Below are 16,854 nucleotides of genomic sequence, written 5' to 3' on the forward strand. Positions count from 1 at the left end.
TTTAATGTCAAACTAATAACTTTCACCATAATTGATAATGTGTTTATTATAATTGAGGCGATACCCTGAATAGTATATGCATATGCTAATGCACGATATACATATAGCTTATAACCATACCATACATATAGCCATGCACATACATCTATAAATAATCTGCATAAGAAAATGCGAAGGTACTTACCAAATATCTGGTGATGCTCGAACCAGCAATTGTACACAGTCTAAACACCCGCGTGCTGCGGCATAATGCAATGCCAATGCGCCCGCATTTGGTCTTTCTATTGATGAAATGCTCCCCGTTGAGCCACATGTGTTTAATTTATGCGAATGCATATTGCTGTCGCGCTGAACAGTAAATTTGGCGATGTTGCCTATGATGCGGCTTGCAGTTTGCTCTTAAATATTTCTACAAATATTAATTATTTTTAAAAATATAAATATATAAATATAAATAAGCTTACTATATGTTTATGATAATGTTTTTTATTTTTGCAATTATTATAAATGATTTGTGAAAATTCTATCATTTGTATTCACATATGTATGTATGTTCTATTATTAGCGAGTATCAATTACATATTTTGTCCGATTTCGGACAGGTTGGTTAAGTAATAAGCAACATGAAAAAATTAATACCAATGTTAAATGCCGCCAGAAATATATATTTAACCGCAAAAGCAAATATGATGTTTTGTTGGTCTAAGGGTTGTTAACACAAAATCGATAAGGTATATAGTTACATATTTCAAATGATCAAGTTGGCGACACGAGTTTTAAACTGAATGTCCTATAAGTCCGAGTACAAACACGAATATTACTATCGAAAATTTTCGAAATATTCTCTTTTGATGTCACTCTTAACGTTTAAACGGGAAAAATTGTGTTCAACAACTCGGTTCGGGTTTACATGATATATATAATATCGTACATAATATAAATATATAATATATATTTCATTACCTAATTTGTATCCTTATTCTCCATTTTCTACTATATTTGAATTATATTACACATATTCTTTATGTACTTGTATATTACATACAAACAATTTATTATAAAACAAGTAAAGAAGGGCTAAGTTCGGGTGAAAATGAATATTTTATACTCTCGAAATTTTTTGATGTAATTTTATAAAGAAAACACAATTTTGGTACAGAGACAAACTATTATATATATATATTAAAGAAGGGCTAAGTTCGGGTGCAAATGAAAATTTTATACTCTCGAAATTTTTTGATGAAATTTTATAAAGAAAACACAATTTTGGTACAGAGACAAACTATTATAAAAAAAGATTACCTTTGAATTACATTAAAATATCTGAGAGATTTACCTATATTTTCGGTCAAAAATTACCCTTAGGCACTGAGTTCTTCATGTTCGATATTCGGGGCCTTGAAAAATTATAGTCCGATTTTGAAAAATTTTCCACAAGTTAGGCCACATATGATATACAGTATTTGTGTAAAGTTTTATTCCGCTATCTTATTGGTTCCTTATGTATATATTATAAAGTGAAGGAATAAGATGGAGTTCAAAATTGAGTTACATGGGAAGTTGTCGTGGTTGTGAACCGATTTCATCCATTTTCCACACGTGTCATCAGGGTGTCAAGAAAATATTATATACCGAATTTCATTGAAATCGGTCGAGTAGTTCCTGAGATATGGTTTTTGACCCATAAGTAGGCGACGCCATGCCCATTTCCCATTTTGTAAAAAAATCTGAGTGCAGCTTCTTTCAGCCATTTCTTGATTTGGTTTATATAGCTTTATTGGTTTACGAGATAAAAAATAAATTACATCCAAATATGCCCTCCCTAATGCTATCCTTTGTTCCAAATTTTACTTTCATAACTTTATTTATGGCTTAGTTATGACAATTTATATGTTTTAGGTTTTCGCCATTTTGTGGGCGTGGCAGTCGTCGGATTTTGTTAATTTCGAAAGCAACCTTCCTATGGTGCCAAGAAATAAGTGTGCCAAGTTTCATCAAAAAATCTTTATTTTTACTCAAGTTACAGCTTGTACAGACGGACGGACGGACGGGCGGACAGACAGACATTCGGATTTGAACTCTACTCTTCACCCTGATCACTTTGGTATATAAAACCCTATATCTAACTCGTTTAGTTTTGGGTGTTACAAACAACCGTTATGTGAACAAAACGATAATACTCTCTTTAGCAACTTTGTTGCGAGAGTATCTGAAAGATTTATAATACATTTTAAAAGTTTAATTTTAAAAGAATCAGATGTTCAAATTCGTGTTAATTAATTGCACTTTGATACACAGAAAAATGCTTTGCTGGGAAATAACATTGCGGAGTTCAAAATACATATATAAGTTCTCAATATCAAGTTTAAATAAAAAAACATATTGTGAATTTATTCAAAATCAACATACATATATAAAAGTAACATCTATATTATCTTTTGTTTTGAATAATACAAACACGGTTATGAAATATATTGTAGCGGAAACACTGTGTCCTTTGTTTGATGAAACCACAAAAGTAAAAGTAAAAGTGCTATTTTCCATATGAATCAATCATATACCGTATTTTTGTAAATGTAACACATACATACATATGTATGTATGTTTTCATGTGGTTTAATAATGTCCGACCAAAAAGCAACATCTCATAAAGTATATAAATTAACAATTTCTCAAGCATTCATCGCCATTGACAATGGTAAAGTTGGAAATATTGAAAAGTAGTGAAGAGCGAATAATGCTAAAGATAATAATGTGTTATATACATGAAAATACAAAAACAAATATTATTTGCGATTTGAAAGTTAGTGATTCACTGTTGAGGCTAAAAGATGTTAGAGATGTCATGTGCTGTATTCAAATATTTTATTTAATCTCGAAGGAAAATTTTTATCATCATTATCAATCATTTCTTACCAAACATGAAAAGCTAATTCGGCGGACAGAAATTGAAGTCGAATAGAGTGGTTATCAAGGTTACAGTTGCATATGGTTACAGAATGTACCTCAAGAAAAGTATTTTTCAGGCGAGTTAATATTGAGAAACATATAGTAAAAAAACATAATTGAGATTTTGACTCAACTGGAAAAATTCATAACTTGGGCTAACTGATTTCTCTGAAAGTTTCAAATTTGTTCTAAAAAGAATTGAAAATATAATACATTGAATAACGTGGCAATTATATTTGGTGGTATTGATATGTACATAAGTGTCTTTATATTGAGAAACACATTAAGGTGCTTAAATACATTAATAATTATAAGCCTAATTATCAAAATGCTCATTCGAAGAGTTGTGAGCAGTTTTTGGCGAGTCTACTTTGAGACTGGTACTGCAGTGCTTAACCAAATCGCACCAATCATATGCATACATATGTTAGCTTTGAAAATTAAATAAATCTAAAGACGACCATATGGATTTTTAATGTTTTTTTGCAATTACAAAAAGTGTACATCCTTAAGGGAAAACGCATGTTAAGGAACAATTTTAATGCAGTACTTTTGCAGGCCACATGACTAGCATTGAACGAAGACATATTTTGATGCTTCATTCCATTACTTCAGATACGATAAGGAAGGCCGCTCCTTTAAAAATAAGTAAATGACAGCCAGACAGATCGTGTTTAAGAAATATTTTAGAAATGAACAGTGTATACGAAACTTACAATTTCAATCGTCCATTGATTTGTTGTAATAGTTTTTGGGATATGTATATGTACTTAGATACATACATATGTGATTTGTTTTATGCAAGTTTCCAACGTTTGATATGTCCATATGAAATGTTCAAGCAGCATTTGGCTACTAAGGTGGCACATACTCGTCCAAACAGTTTGCACTTTAACTTCGGGGTACAAATATGGACAACGAAGCGCATCATTCGCGTTTGAACATACATACATATGTAAATATATCACTATTATATGCGTGAATAAGAAAAATCAAAAAAGAAAACTGAATTGCTTTCAGGAAAAAACACTTTCACAATTATTCATAAAAAAGTTTACGAGTGAATATGGATACATATTTTTCACTTTTCACTTGCCAAAAGCAACTCTCCATTTTAAATTTTCAAAAAACTTCAAAAACTGTTTATCCGTCTAGTTTTGTCCACTCACTTTACCGGTATGAAATTAACTGATACGAAAAAAATTAGTAAATAGTTGAAATTTTGAAATTCCTCTGAATTGTGCACGAACCACACCACCAACTTGAAATGAAACGAACGCGTTCACTGTAGTAGTTAGCATCACTAATATGCATATACATATGCATAAACATATTAGACTCGAAATTAACAAATTTGCTAATTGTTAATTAAGTAATGTAAAGTATATTTTCGTACGTTGTACAAAACGTATGTATTTAAAATAGAATTCGTTGTTGAAAAGTACATGATCAATTAAAATCTAAAATCAATATGTATAAAATCACAAAAGACAGGAAACTTAAAAACCTTACATGCAGTTATTTTAAATTTGTGGTGTTGAGACAGAATCTCACAGATAACTAAATATTTAACATATCGATATTTGGTTAAAACTTTCACAAAGCAACAGGTGGCGTGTGCACCTTCCAATAGTCTACTGACGATTAAGTATAAAGCATTGTGCCTCTCTATTGTGAAGAAAGAGACATGGACGGCGGTTACTGCTTATTTCAACTGATGTTTATGTGGAAGGCGGCAACTCAAGATGGGCAAGCACATCAAACGAAGACGTCAGCTTTTACCAAAGACTCTCTTATTGTTTGTTTATATGCAACATAGAGCGATCGCTGTAACTGAGTGTGTGCTTATGACTCAGTAAGTTGTAAGTTCAATTCCCGGGCCAGACAATACTTATATCAAAAGAAAAAGTATTCTCCAATAAAATCTAGAGGCACATCACAAATAGAAAGAGAGGCTCGGCCACAAAAATAGTAAATAAAGATAATGAAAGTATAATAATAACGACTGTTATAAACATACTGTGTGAATGTACTTTATACAAATGCATCCACATATTTGAATGTATGTATGCTTATATGTACATATGTATGAATTATCCAAAACAAGTAGGGTTCATACAACATGATGTTACGCTTTTAGAGCTCTTGTTATAATATATGCGTGTGTAAATACAATATTGTAATACACGATTGGAGCCAACACTTGTATTAGGTGTTCTCAGTATTACTTCTATATTAAAAAAAAAAAAAACAGTTTAAAAATTTAGTTACATGGATATAATCCACAACCTGGTAGTGACGTAATCAACTTTTGGTTTAAACCATTGGGTTAGTATTTCAGGCCTTTGTAGTCACTTAACTTACACTTTTTAAGTTGTTACTGTTGAAACAATAGTTTTTTTCATCTAACGGTTGCTGTAACACCTTTAAATGATATATAGAAATAATAATAGATACATATATGGTTACTTACTAAAGTGTTTCGATAGGAAACAAAAATGAGAGTTGAACTTGAGTGTTCGGAAGGTTCTAAGATTATTAGGTTCTTTATGCAAGGGGATAAAATTAAATTTCATAAAATGTGTGTTTCATCGTGAAGGTAAAAGTTCACCTTCTTTTCGAGCATTAACTTGTATAAATATTTAGGCACCCTAATAAACTTTGTATTCAGTTATAAGTCAAAAAGGTAAAAGTCCTTGGTAAAAAGTATCTTTGTTCCTCCACATAGCTAGTCGGTAACTAACAAAGGTTGGATATCAAATTAGGTCCAGAAAGTAAGCCAGTGAACAGTGAAGCATAAAATCAAGAGCTCCTTCCCTTAGAAAGTTTAGTGTAGAGTTTTTAAATTAAGGAGCCTCATCCAATAAAGCGAAAAACGAAAGAGCTTAAATCTTCCATAATAAAAAGTATTGAATCAATATCCAACAAGTAAGGAAAGGCTAAGTTCTGGTGCAACCGAACATTTTATACTCTCACAATTTATTGCCATATTTTTATTAATATAACACACAATTTGACCCATATATTCGACATAAAGTCCAATAGAATAACAAAAATTATTATATATAGTATATGAGGGTTGAGGTAATTCCTGAACCAATTTCACTCATTTTCACCACCAAGGTACACTATATATTCTAAAGTGATGCAATCAGATGAAATACAAAATTTAATTATATGAGAAGTAGGCGTGGTTGTGAACTGATTTCGCCAATTTTCCACACATGAAAATATTATGTACCGAATTGCATTGAAATCGGTCGAGTAATTTCTAAGATATGGGTTTTGACCCATAAATAAGCGACGCCACTCCTATTTTCCATTTTTTAAAAAGAGCTGAGTGCAGCTTCTTTCTGCAATTTCTTCTGTAAAAGTTAGTGTTTCTGACGTTTTTCGTTAGTGAGTTAACTTACTTTTAATAATTTTCAATATAACCTTGATATGGGAGGTTAGCGTAGTTATCCGATTTCAGCTATTTTAATGGTGTGTGATGGGGATGAATGAAATTCAATGTTCTGAGGAAGTAGCTTTTTCAGTGGTATATAAAATCAAAAGTAAGGAAAAATATCGGGCGATTTATTTTCTCTTTAGTAGCGACCACCATAAGTAGTGTTGTACCTACTACATCTATCCAACATATTATGGCTGTTATAGAATTCCCTTCTAGAAAGCACCGCCTATGCATGATCTAAGCTAAAATATCTTGGATCTCACTTTTTTAACATTTTCGCGAATGAGCGCGAACCTACCTTCTGATTATCATAACTACTGTGTTTGGCATGTCTTCATCTCGCATCGACGTAGTAAGTTTTTGCGATGCATTATGTCACCCGATTGCCTAATGGTATGTTGTCGTTGTTGTAACGTTTATCTATCCCTGGCGGAAAGGAAAGCATAAATCTAGTTGTCGTCCTCTCGTAGTGGTCAGTGTGTTTTTACTTAAGCCTCGGCCAATGTCTGCCTGATCCTACATAAATCAGATATATCTGCATTCTTATCTTTTCCTCTTTGAACAAAATTCAACTAACAATAATTATTAATTATACTATTTTAAATATTTTTTGTGCATAATGGAAACGCTTGAATGGATGTGTGCAACAAATTTACACATTTAATTTAAAGTGAATTATTTCCGAATTTTTTCTTGTGAATTCGTTTTTCAGAACTCCAAATATCGGATTGAAAGAAAATTTGCTTGAACTTCATTCGGAAGTGAAATACACCTGTGTACATAACCTGTCTGATTGTATTTATTCAAAATAAAAAAAATATTTAATAGCTATCTATACAGAGGCAAATTTCACAGTACGAACCCCAGTAAAATTCAAACTTTATATATGTATATACTAGTGGCCGGGTCACGCATTGCTGTGGATAAGGTATATTTATTTTAAATTCTATTCTGGTGAACTATTTCATAAAGTGAAATTATTTAGGGAGTAACTAATTATAGAAAAATATAGACAAAAATGTTATAGCAATTGTTGTATCCTGAAGTTAATATTGTCAACATTAAAATCTTTTGCTGCCAAAGTATCGGGATTACTAAATCAGTTATGATACAAATGATTATTTTGACCTTACATCTCAATTAATTGATTTTTGTCGTGAATAATAGGTCATAAATTGTCTGGCATATTAATACATTTTGTATTTGGTTGCAGCTCTATTCCACCGCTCCCAATAATAATATTTATAATATAATATGGTTTTTGTCTCTCAATTTATCAAGCAATTTACCACATGTGCCCTTCCGTACCTAGATCATGTATTCCGAGTTTTATAGCTTAAATTGTAGCTTGTTATATCCATTTTTGTTTAACTACTATTTTTTAGTCGTTTCCGAAGTCCGATTTTGGCCACCAAGAATACAAACATTCTCATAGTATCTGTGTGAGCTAAGTTATATTAGGATATTCAGTTCAAATTATCGCTTGACCAAATGGCCGACCGAACGGACGGATTTTGAGCTGAGAACAAGTCCACTTACCTAAAAAGGTGTAAATCCTAATGTCTTTCCATGCTGTGAATATCTGTTGCAAAAGTCTTATTTTTTTCTTAATTTCTTTTTTTTATTTTTTTGTATTTGTCCGGTTTTGCCAATCTACGATACAATCTGATATTGCTAATTGTAACGTGTACGAAGTTTTATTAAGATACCTAGATTCCAATTCAAATTATCGCTTGACCGAATAGACATTGCGACTAAAATTTGAAATATAAATCTATCTACATATGCTATCATATCTTTCAAGTTGGACTAAACTGCAAACAAACGTGACATGAAATTTATATATATACTTTTGGCTAAGTAGTTTCATAGTTAAAAGTATACATATGACCATTTACCTTGCATTAAAAAAATGTGTAACTGTTATTCATAATTATCTAATCATATATCACTTACACATTTTGTATTTGTATAGATTTTATAATATAATTGGTACTTTGTAATAATAAATATTATGATAAGTACTCCAAAATTAGAGTACTACTTCAATATGCATAATCATACTTCATACAGAAAAAAAACGTATTAACTACACAGGACCTTCATCATCGACATCAGAATCATTATCGGAATCAAAGTACTCATCTTCCTTATTTAACTTGAGCATCTCAATCTTTTGAATTAGTTCTTCTCTAGTATGCGGTAAATGTATTTTATCATCCATTTCTTTCTTAGACTGTATGTCGCATTCAATTTCGTCCCCAGAAACAGTCTTCTCTTCTTCTTTTTTACCCTTATCCATGTACCGAATGAAGGCTCTTCGTTTTCGTTCTGGTAAAGATTTTATAAGTCGTTCCATTTCCACTTTCAATTTAACTTGTTCTTCTATAGTTGGCTGTGGTGGTTCAATGATAACCTGCTCCTCACTTTTCAGGCATTTTGCACAGACACGTGCCTCTAGAGCACAGCATCTACAAAGCACATGGTATGCCTTGGTAATATTCCTCTGTCCACAAAGATTACATGTTTTAGGTTGAGTAAGAGGTTTATATTTCTTATACTTAATTTTCCATTCTATGATATCCTTGCAATGTTGACAAACCTCGGAGACGTGTAGAGAATTTATTTTCTTTTGTTGATTTGTTTTGTCATGCAAGTCGTTTTTAAAAACTGTTCGATTTTTATGCTTTTGGGATCGTGTCCTTGTTGAATTACCACGCTGAGTGCTCATTTTGTGACTAACTTTTATAAACAAATATTAAATGAAATGGGTTGGCTAAAATATGGTTTAAGATATGAGAATGATATATCGAACGCTATAATCCTCACTATCGACATTTTTCAATTATCTACAATCAATTATCTAATACGTCTGCAGGCAAACTATCGGTTATGCCATATTTTAATTTCCACATCGTCCACGATATACTTCTTTCAAAGTTTCTATAAGTAAAACTGATCTGAAATATTCGTTTATGTGGCATGTATATTGTAGTGTGAATTTTACTATAATATGAGAAAATTATATAAAATATGTTGTAACGGATTTCCAAAATCTGTCGCTTACGCTGAAACTTTACTCTGAGTTCGAAATAAAAGTCACAATTTAATGGATATACACTAATCTTTATTTCTAATTTCTTATATCTAAACACTTATTACTTATTATGCTATTTTACATCTCTAACTTATAAGTTGTTCACACTTTACTCGACAACCCCCTCCTTAGAATTCTCCTTACTCTTCCACTCTGTTATTAGAACTGTGTCTTGCTGCGAGTCCGGCAGCCCTTACATAGTCGATTATTGGCAATACATCGCCACTCGAACATTCTGGCCACTACGAATATCGATGTCTGGATAAATCTGACAAGTTATCGATTTCGATTGCCGATTATAGTTTGTTCTGGTATCATTTTCGTCACAATATGGTAAAAAAAGTTGTCCGTGTGAACGCAATTTGCAAAATCAAAAGAGATTTTGCCAGGCATTAGAAATATAATTAAGAAATTTAAAGTAAGTTATCTATACCGATGTAAATTCGGAACTTTATGCTGTTTTGTTCGATTTGCCACTTTTTACGTGTTTCAAAATTAAAGTAGTCAAAGTTATCATGTTCTTATGATTCCCACCATTATAAAAAAATATTTTATTTCATGTGACAGAACATGTTTGATTTGACACTTTTCAAGTTTTTTTAAATTAAAGTAATCGAAAAAATCATGTTCTTTGGATTCTTATCATTTAAAGAATTTATTTGATTTCAAGTGACAAAAACTTAACACAGAGATGAATAATACGGAGTGGAATTCAACAATTGAACTTCAAAAGTTTGCTAGATTGAACACTGTCCTAATAGTGTACTAAACAAGAGCAATTGTATGGCGGAGAAGAAAATTTGGCAAATATATGTAAAAAGCACTCAAATAAAAGTTTATAAGGAATTTATAAAATACAAAAATAATTAGTTTAAAAACATAAAAATGACTGAAGATGAAAAAGTAGCACAACAAATGATGGCGATAAGATCCGGCAAAAGAGACAAAAAAGTAAACAAAGATATAATTTTACCTGAAGGAGAACGGTTGCAATTGCAACATCGCATAGCAGAATTTTTAGCCGGTACAGATGTTGAGTTGGTTATTCCAGGTTTATCCAATGCACAAAGAAAATATGTTCATAATTATATTGCTCGCCTTGGATTATTATCGCGTAGCTATGGTTCGAAAAATAACCGCGTATTACATATTACACATCGCAAACGTCTAAAATTGTCTGGATGTTTACGTAAAGTCGAATTGTCGTCTGCTAGCCGATTGGTATTGGAAAAATTACCTTTATATACTGTAACTGAGAGAAGTGTTCATGAACGTCGTCAACGAATACAAAAAAAGAACCGTTTGCGTTGTGAAGCATTATTAGGTGGATTGGGACCACGTCTTGTTCCTCCACATCCAAATCGCATACCTACTGAACTTTATAAGGATAAACGAGAACTCCCAATTTACTTTTACCAAGATGAGATAAAACGAATTTTAAAACAAAGTCCCGTGAGTTAAATTATAATATAGGAATTTATTTCTTTTAATTAACTAAAATTTTTCAGATTTTTATAATTAGTGGTGAAACTGGATCAGGGAAAACTACGCAAGTGCCACAATATATTTTAAACGACAGTACGCGTAGGAGCAGGCCTTGTCGAATTATGGTCACACAGCCGAGACGAGTAGCAGCAGTTTCTGTTGCCAATAGGGTAGCAGAAGAAAGAGGTGAACAAATTGGAGATATTGTTGGTTATCAAATACGTTTGGAAAGTATGTAAGGAATAAGTACCTAAAGAAATTTCGATTTTATAATGGCCTAATATTTCTTTGAAGGTCGTGTTCAGAAAAATACAAATTTAATCTACACAACAAGTGGTTGTCTCTTACGTTCTATAATGGCTGATACGAAGGATTTCTTTCGGAAGATAACTCATTTAATAATTGACGAAATTCACGAGCGGGATAAATACACTGATTTTATACTTATAACGATTAAAGACCAACTAAAGAGTAATAAAGATCTCAAAGTTATTCTAATGTCAGCTACAATGGATATACATTTATTGTCAGAATACTTCGATAATTGCGCAGTGGTAAATGTACCCGGCCAGGGTTATAATGTGAAAATTTTCCATCTTGAAGATATCCTTTATAGAACGGGCTACCGAACTGCTTTAATGGAAAAATATTTACGTTCAATGGATGAAATCGACACACCGAAGTCAAAAGAAATATATATGAATACTGGCAAAATTGCCTCTAAATCAAATGGAATGCAATCAAATATAATTGATACACATTTACAACTCAGTTTAGATGCCCTTATTGATCAGTGCTTTGCTGAAAACTACCGGCGCGAAGAAGAAATATTCACTTTGTTTGACCAAATTCAGTATTTTATTGAAAGTGAAGGAATGCCAGTGGATACGGTACATTCTCTTACAGGTACACAAATAATTCATACCAAATTTTAACTTATACATTTAAAAAATATCTCATAGGTACAACCCCACTTATGGCAGCAAGTAAATGTAATTTGCCAAAATATTTGGAACTTTTTCTGCACCATAAAGCGAATGTCCATCTAGTTAACGCAGAAGGATTAACTGCTCTCGATTACGCGACCATACATTCAGATCAAAAATGTATGAAAATATTGCAAAGCTTGGATATTGTCCATAAAGACGAAATGATATTAAACCAGGAATTGCATGAAAAACAACGTATTTTATATGCCTATCAGAAACAATTTAATGATGAGAATGAAGTTGACCATGATCTGATTTTATCGCTAATTGAAGGTCTATATCGTAGTCCGCATCCTGGTGCTATCATGGTATTTCTGCCAGGATACAATGATATAGTTCAACAACGAGATCTTATTCAAAGTACGCTACCAGTTAACACATATCGGATTTGTATCCTTCATGGTCAAATGGATTCAAACGATCAAACCGAAGCCCTCCAAAGACATTTAGTTCGAAAAATAATATTATCTACAAACATTGGTCAGACGTCAATAACCATACCTGATTTAGCATACATTATTGATTCGGGAAAAGTTAAAATGAAAACTCATGACTCAATCACGGAATCGTCTCAACTTCAATCAGTATGGATATCAAAGGCAGACGCAAATCAACGGTCTGGGCGTGCTGGTCGAACTCAGAATGGTGTTTGTTATCGATTATTTTCTTCGGCAACATATGAGTATATGCCAAAGTTTAGCGTTCCCGAATTTATGCGAATTCCCTTGACTGAAGTTTGCTTGTACGCGAAAACGCTAGATCGTCAAAGCGATGTGCAATCATATTTAGCTCGTTCTCTAAATCCTCCTTCAAACGTAAGTGTACAGAATGCTATTAGAAAACTGCAAATACTTGAAGTTTTTGATGGCGATGAAAACGTTACAGAGTTGGGCAAGCATTTAGTTGAAATTCCACTGGATGTTCAACTTGGCAAGTGCTTATTGTATGGTATTTTTTTTAAATGCTTCGATTCTATATTGACTATTGTCGCTTATCACTCAATAAAAGATCCTTTTATCTTGCCAACAGACCGTGCAGCTCAAGGTCATGCCTCATTCCAACGTAAATCTTTTGCAGGAAAGACATTCAGTGATCAACTAGGTATATTGTCATTATATAAATCTTATTGTTCTGTTCGCAACAATTGGAAACGTGTTCGGGAGTTCTGTAGCAAATATTTTCTGTCACATTCTGCTATGGAAACATTTTGCGCAACGCGACGACAAATAGCTGATTTGTCTTCCCAAAAATTTCATGTAGGCCAAGAAGCATCTCTATTCAACGATGATTTGAATATTGTTCGTTGTTGTTTGGTTGCCGGCTTATATCCTAATGTAGCAGAAATTGATCGCGCACAAAATATTCTAATATCGGGAGCCGAAAAACGATTGCTTTTACAACGGACGTCGGCATTGAATCCGCCAGGCAAGAAGAATTTTAAAGAATTCATTGATGAGTTACCATACGACTGGGTGGTTTTCTATGAAAAAACACGTGTGGGAAAAACTTGTTCCATAAACATGAACACTGTAGTTTCACCCGTAGTAATTATTCTCCACTGCGGCAAAGATTGTATACTGGATGAAGACACATCGGGGGATTCTGAAGTTTCAGATAACGAAGAGTTTACAGACAAAAACGTAAAAGCAATTTCTTTATCAGAACATATAGCAGCTAAAAACCAAATTGCTATAATGTCTTTAGATCATTGGATTAAATATGAATTACCTGTTAAAGACGCCAAAATGCTCTTACAACTTCGAGTTTTAATAAAATCCCAATTTGAAACTTTCTTACAAAGTGGTCATTGCATGCAAACTTCAACTTCAGTTTATTGTATACAAAAGCTTCTTCACAGTTTAGAAATTTAGTCAATGTAAAATGTTTTTGATATTTGATTTTATAGTGTATATACACATAATTCATTAAAATATTAATAAAGTTCAACTATACAATTATTTTTAATGGTTTGCTCTATAAATATTATATGTAACATTATATGTAAATGTTTTTATTGATTATTTTTAAATTCTGAAATACAGGTCAATTAAAGAAATTTTGTTGTAGATGCTGGATTATATCGTTATATATATATGAAATTAGATAAACTTCAATTTTAAGAATACAACTAAATTAAGATTAAACAGCAATATATTAAATTGCACGAAGTAATAGGTACACTTTTCTTAAGACAGAAAGCATGTAAAAATAAATCGTGCTAAAGCGATTCCGTTTGATATTGATTATATTGGTGGTGCCCGTTCTATAAATTAATCCATTTTTTATACTCTCAAATAACCAGACTTTACATGAGAAATATTGAATTGTCAATACATTATTATTTTTTTCCAAGGTCAGTTTGTGATTTTATTCACTGTCTTCGGTTAGAAACTAGTTTACTTAACCTGACTATCGACCCATATTTAAAATGTAATATTTACTGGTGTACCTTTTATTTTGAGCAGCCAACCTGTAAACAATTGCATGTCTTTACTGGAATAAACATTTAATTGTTATAGTCACATTTACATAGTAAACGATTATAAGCAATAGTGTTAAACATTAAATGTAAAAGGCTTATTTGGGGTTTCGTTTGGGGGGATAGACCAACAGCGCTTGTAAGAGCTGTTTAAGGAGAATTTCTCTCGGCTCTCTTCGTCGCCCTTTCTCCTATAAACTAAGAATTGCCGCGACAGGAGTTGACATGTGTGAAACAGCTCTAAATTGAAAGGTAATATATGTACATACATATATGCACATATGTATGTATATAAAATGTATGGCAGGAGTTCTTATAAAATAGCTTATAAATTGCGACTGAAATATAAAAGTGTATAAATAGTATAATCACTTTGTTAACATTCAATTAGAGTGGTTGAATGGCATATAAATTGTTCGAGGCTATCCGTAGTTACATGGAAGTTAATTGTACATATGTACATATATAAGTACTTGTTAGTCAAAATAATAATGATGTCAATTTACGTACATTTCGTAATTTAAGAATAAAAAAATTTTAATATACATATGTATATATAAGTATGCCGATTACATACCTACATTTGTATGTATGTATTATATATCTTTACTGAAATTCAATTGGCAATATTCTGGAAGAGATTAAGTTATTTTATAATAGCAATTCCATCATTAATTGTTTTGAATTAGATAATCTGAAATTAGGGTTTTAATTCTAGCCGATATTGTACAATGGGGCAAACACGCTATAATTGTAATAAATACATACTGTGTAAAATTAATTGCACAAATTAGAAAGTATATTTTATTACATAAACAGGAAAATTCTAATTGGTTCGCAAATATGTTAGCATATATGTGTACGATTTTGATCAAATGATTTCTGTTTAGTCGGAAATTTGACTTATAGGATAATTAACAAACATCAATATTTTAAGCTCCTAATAAATCTCAAGTTTTAAATAAAATTAGAAATAAAATGACTGTGCTGCGTTGACTGTGCAATAGGATTATGTCTGAATAACTATATGATTTATGATGGCAACCATAAATTTTCCGTAATCTAAAACATCGATAATTGGAGCTTATAAAATAGCTTAATTAAATTTCAAATGGAATAGTCGTTAACTCTCCGTCAGCTACCATTAACTGAAATAATGAAAGTCCTCATAGCAATAATAATTATTTGCGTTGCGAACGTGGTAATAGTTTAAAATTTCATAAAATGAACATAATGTGATAAATATATATTTCTTTTTTAGACTGGAGCTACGCAAGTCGTATTGAAAAATGTTAACTATGAAGGAATAGTAGATGATTTAATAAAGGAAGCTCAAGAAATAACGATTAGAACTGCTAACGCTTTGCAATTGCAATACAAAATAATTGTTGTAGAGCCTACAAACCAAGTTGATTCTGCGGTACAGAGTATTGAGGATCGCCGTGAAGAGAGTCCAAAGTGTGTAGAAGTTAAGGATCCAGATGTGCAGATAGTTGTGACCAGTTTACATGATGAAATTAATGTCTGCGGAGCTATTGCTGCTAAAACATCAGCAGGAATTATGAACGACATTAACGCAGCGACACAACAGATAGTATTTGATGGATATGACGTTTTAAAACTTTACCAAAAATGCAAAAACTACAAAAACAGTATTTTAAAGAGTTCCTGTTACGCTAAACTGTCGGTAAAAGTTACATTGTACATTAAAAACTCGCGTCGGTCTATAAATACCATTAAAGGTGCTAATCATCGGGTACCAGCTGTGTTTTCGGAAGCAGATGAATGCACACATAAGGCTGCAGATCTGGCCATTACTGAATTAGATGACATTCATACTGAAATTGTTTCCTGTATCAATGAAAATAAATAAAAATAATAATAATATATAGTACATATGTACATATATAAATACAGATTCTTGTACATTGGAAAATTAAAGAAATAGGTGTTTTAATTTTAGCCAGAAATATTTAAGGAAATTCTTGCTCGATACGCACTATGTTTTCTTTAAATTTGTGTAGGTGATAGCAATTGGCGTTTTCGGCCAACATATGTATATGTATGCATAGTTCTGGAGAGTCATTTTTAAATGGTCAAACTCGGTCCATATATTTCTCCGTATCTCCAATATGTGATTTTCGGACATTAAGACATATGTTGTAACGAAACTAAGTGGGTTTAAATTATTTCATATTTTCATATAATAAAATAAATTTATAAGATTAAGATAACATTATAAAATTTCAGCATTTTTACTATATCTCGTGTGTAAGCCATAATTTCAGTAAGAATTCAGATATGTATGTACATATGTATATACATAGATGAAAATCTAATGAAATACAATTAAACACTAAAAGGGATTTCAGAGTAAAAAAAATCATAGCACTAAAATGTTATA

The 16,854-nt window shown here is 31.7% G+C and overlaps 4 protein-coding genes across 12 annotated transcripts in view; 2 read left to right on the forward strand and 2 right to left on the reverse strand.

Annotated features, from left to right (window-relative positions):
- Espn (Espin) overlaps positions 1–8,079 on the reverse strand; it is a 22,865-nt gene extending 14,786 nt beyond the window's left edge. For 4 of the 6 annotated variants that reach the window (XM_054231914.1, XM_011185145.3, XM_011185141.3 and 1 more), the window contains exons 1-2: positions 4,462–7,037; positions 185–409 (exon numbers count right to left, since the gene is read on the reverse strand). In XM_054231914.1, the coding sequence (XP_054087889.1) occupies positions 185–336 (152 nt within the window). In that variant the 5' untranslated portion in view covers positions 337–409; positions 4,462–7,037. Of the gene's footprint in view, positions 1–184; positions 410–3,665; positions 4,378–4,461; positions 7,038–7,939 lie in introns of those variants that run through there. The other 2 variants (XM_054231911.1, XM_054231912.1) reach the window with 2 other exon arrangements.
- On the forward strand, positions 7,188–13,929 carry LOC105212836 (3'-5' RNA helicase YTHDC2). 3 transcript variants are annotated; one of them, XM_029040635.2, is made up of 5 exons: positions 7,188–7,328; positions 10,168–10,949; positions 11,006–11,213; positions 11,277–11,888; positions 11,945–13,929. In XM_029040635.2, the coding sequence occupies exons 2-5, from the start codon at positions 10,383–10,385 to the stop codon at positions 13,840–13,842; spliced, it is 3,285 nt and encodes a 1,094-aa protein (XP_028896468.1). In that variant the 5' UTR covers positions 7,188–7,328; positions 10,168–10,382; the 3' UTR covers positions 13,843–13,929. The 3 variants fall into 3 exon arrangements, with proteins under 3 accessions (XP_028896468.1, XP_011183451.1, XP_054087890.1); XM_011185149.3 differs by lacking the exon at positions 7,188–7,328 and adding an exon at positions 9,788–9,915; XM_054231915.1 differs by lacking the exon at positions 7,188–7,328 and having other exon boundaries at positions 10,019–10,949; positions 11,966–13,929.
- Positions 8,322–9,310, reverse strand: LOC105212835 (uncharacterized protein C9orf85 homolog). The gene has a single exon (XM_011185148.3). The coding sequence runs from the start codon at positions 9,129–9,131 to the stop codon at positions 8,490–8,492; it is 642 nt and encodes a 213-aa protein (XP_011183450.1). The 5' UTR covers positions 9,132–9,310; the 3' UTR covers positions 8,322–8,489.
- A 1,564-nt stretch (positions 13,930–15,493) lies between the features above and the next one.
- LOC105212837 (uncharacterized) lies at positions 15,494–16,362 on the forward strand. 2 transcript variants are annotated; one of them, XM_011185151.3, is made up of 2 exons: positions 15,494–15,651; positions 15,712–16,362. In XM_011185151.3, exons 1-2 carry the CDS (start codon positions 15,607–15,609, stop codon positions 16,321–16,323), a joined length of 657 nt encoding a protein of 218 aa, XP_011183453.1. In that variant the 5' UTR covers positions 15,494–15,606; the 3' UTR covers positions 16,324–16,362. The 2 variants fall into 2 exon arrangements, with proteins under 2 accessions (XP_011183453.1, XP_011183454.1); XM_011185152.3 differs by having other exon boundaries at positions 15,535–15,648.
- The last annotated feature ends 492 nt before the right edge of the window (positions 16,363–16,854 follow it).

This window comes from Zeugodacus cucurbitae, chromosome 5, assembly GCF_028554725.1.
Source record: "Zeugodacus cucurbitae isolate PBARC_wt_2022May chromosome 5, idZeuCucr1.2, whole genome shotgun sequence".
NCBI classification, from domain to species: Eukaryota; Metazoa; Arthropoda; class Insecta; order Diptera; family Tephritidae; genus Zeugodacus; species Zeugodacus cucurbitae.

Bases quoted from the DNA above. Each gene is read 5' to 3' on its own strand.
- LOC105212837 (XM_011185151.3), top strand. From the start codon at position 15,607: ATGAAAGTCCTCATAGCAATAATAATTATTTGCGTTGCGAACGTG. The intron at 15,652-15,711 runs GTAATAGTTTAA...TTTCTTTTTTAG, and splicing joins TTATTTGCGTTGCGAACGTG to ACTGGAGCTACGCAAGTCGT.
- LOC105212835 (XM_011185148.3), bottom strand. From the start codon at position 9,131: ATGAGCACTCAGCGTGGTAATTCAACAAGGACACGATCCCAAAAGCAT.
- LOC105212836 (XM_029040635.2), top strand. From the start codon at position 10,383: ATGACTGAAGATGAAAAAGTAGCACAACAAATGATGGCGATAAGATCC. The intron at 10,950-11,005 runs GTGAGTTAAATT...AAAATTTTTCAG, and splicing joins GAATTTTAAAACAAAGTCCC to ATTTTTATAATTAGTGGTGA. The intron at 11,889-11,944 runs GTACACAAATAA...AATATCTCATAG, and splicing joins TACGGTACATTCTCTTACAG to GTACAACCCCACTTATGGCA.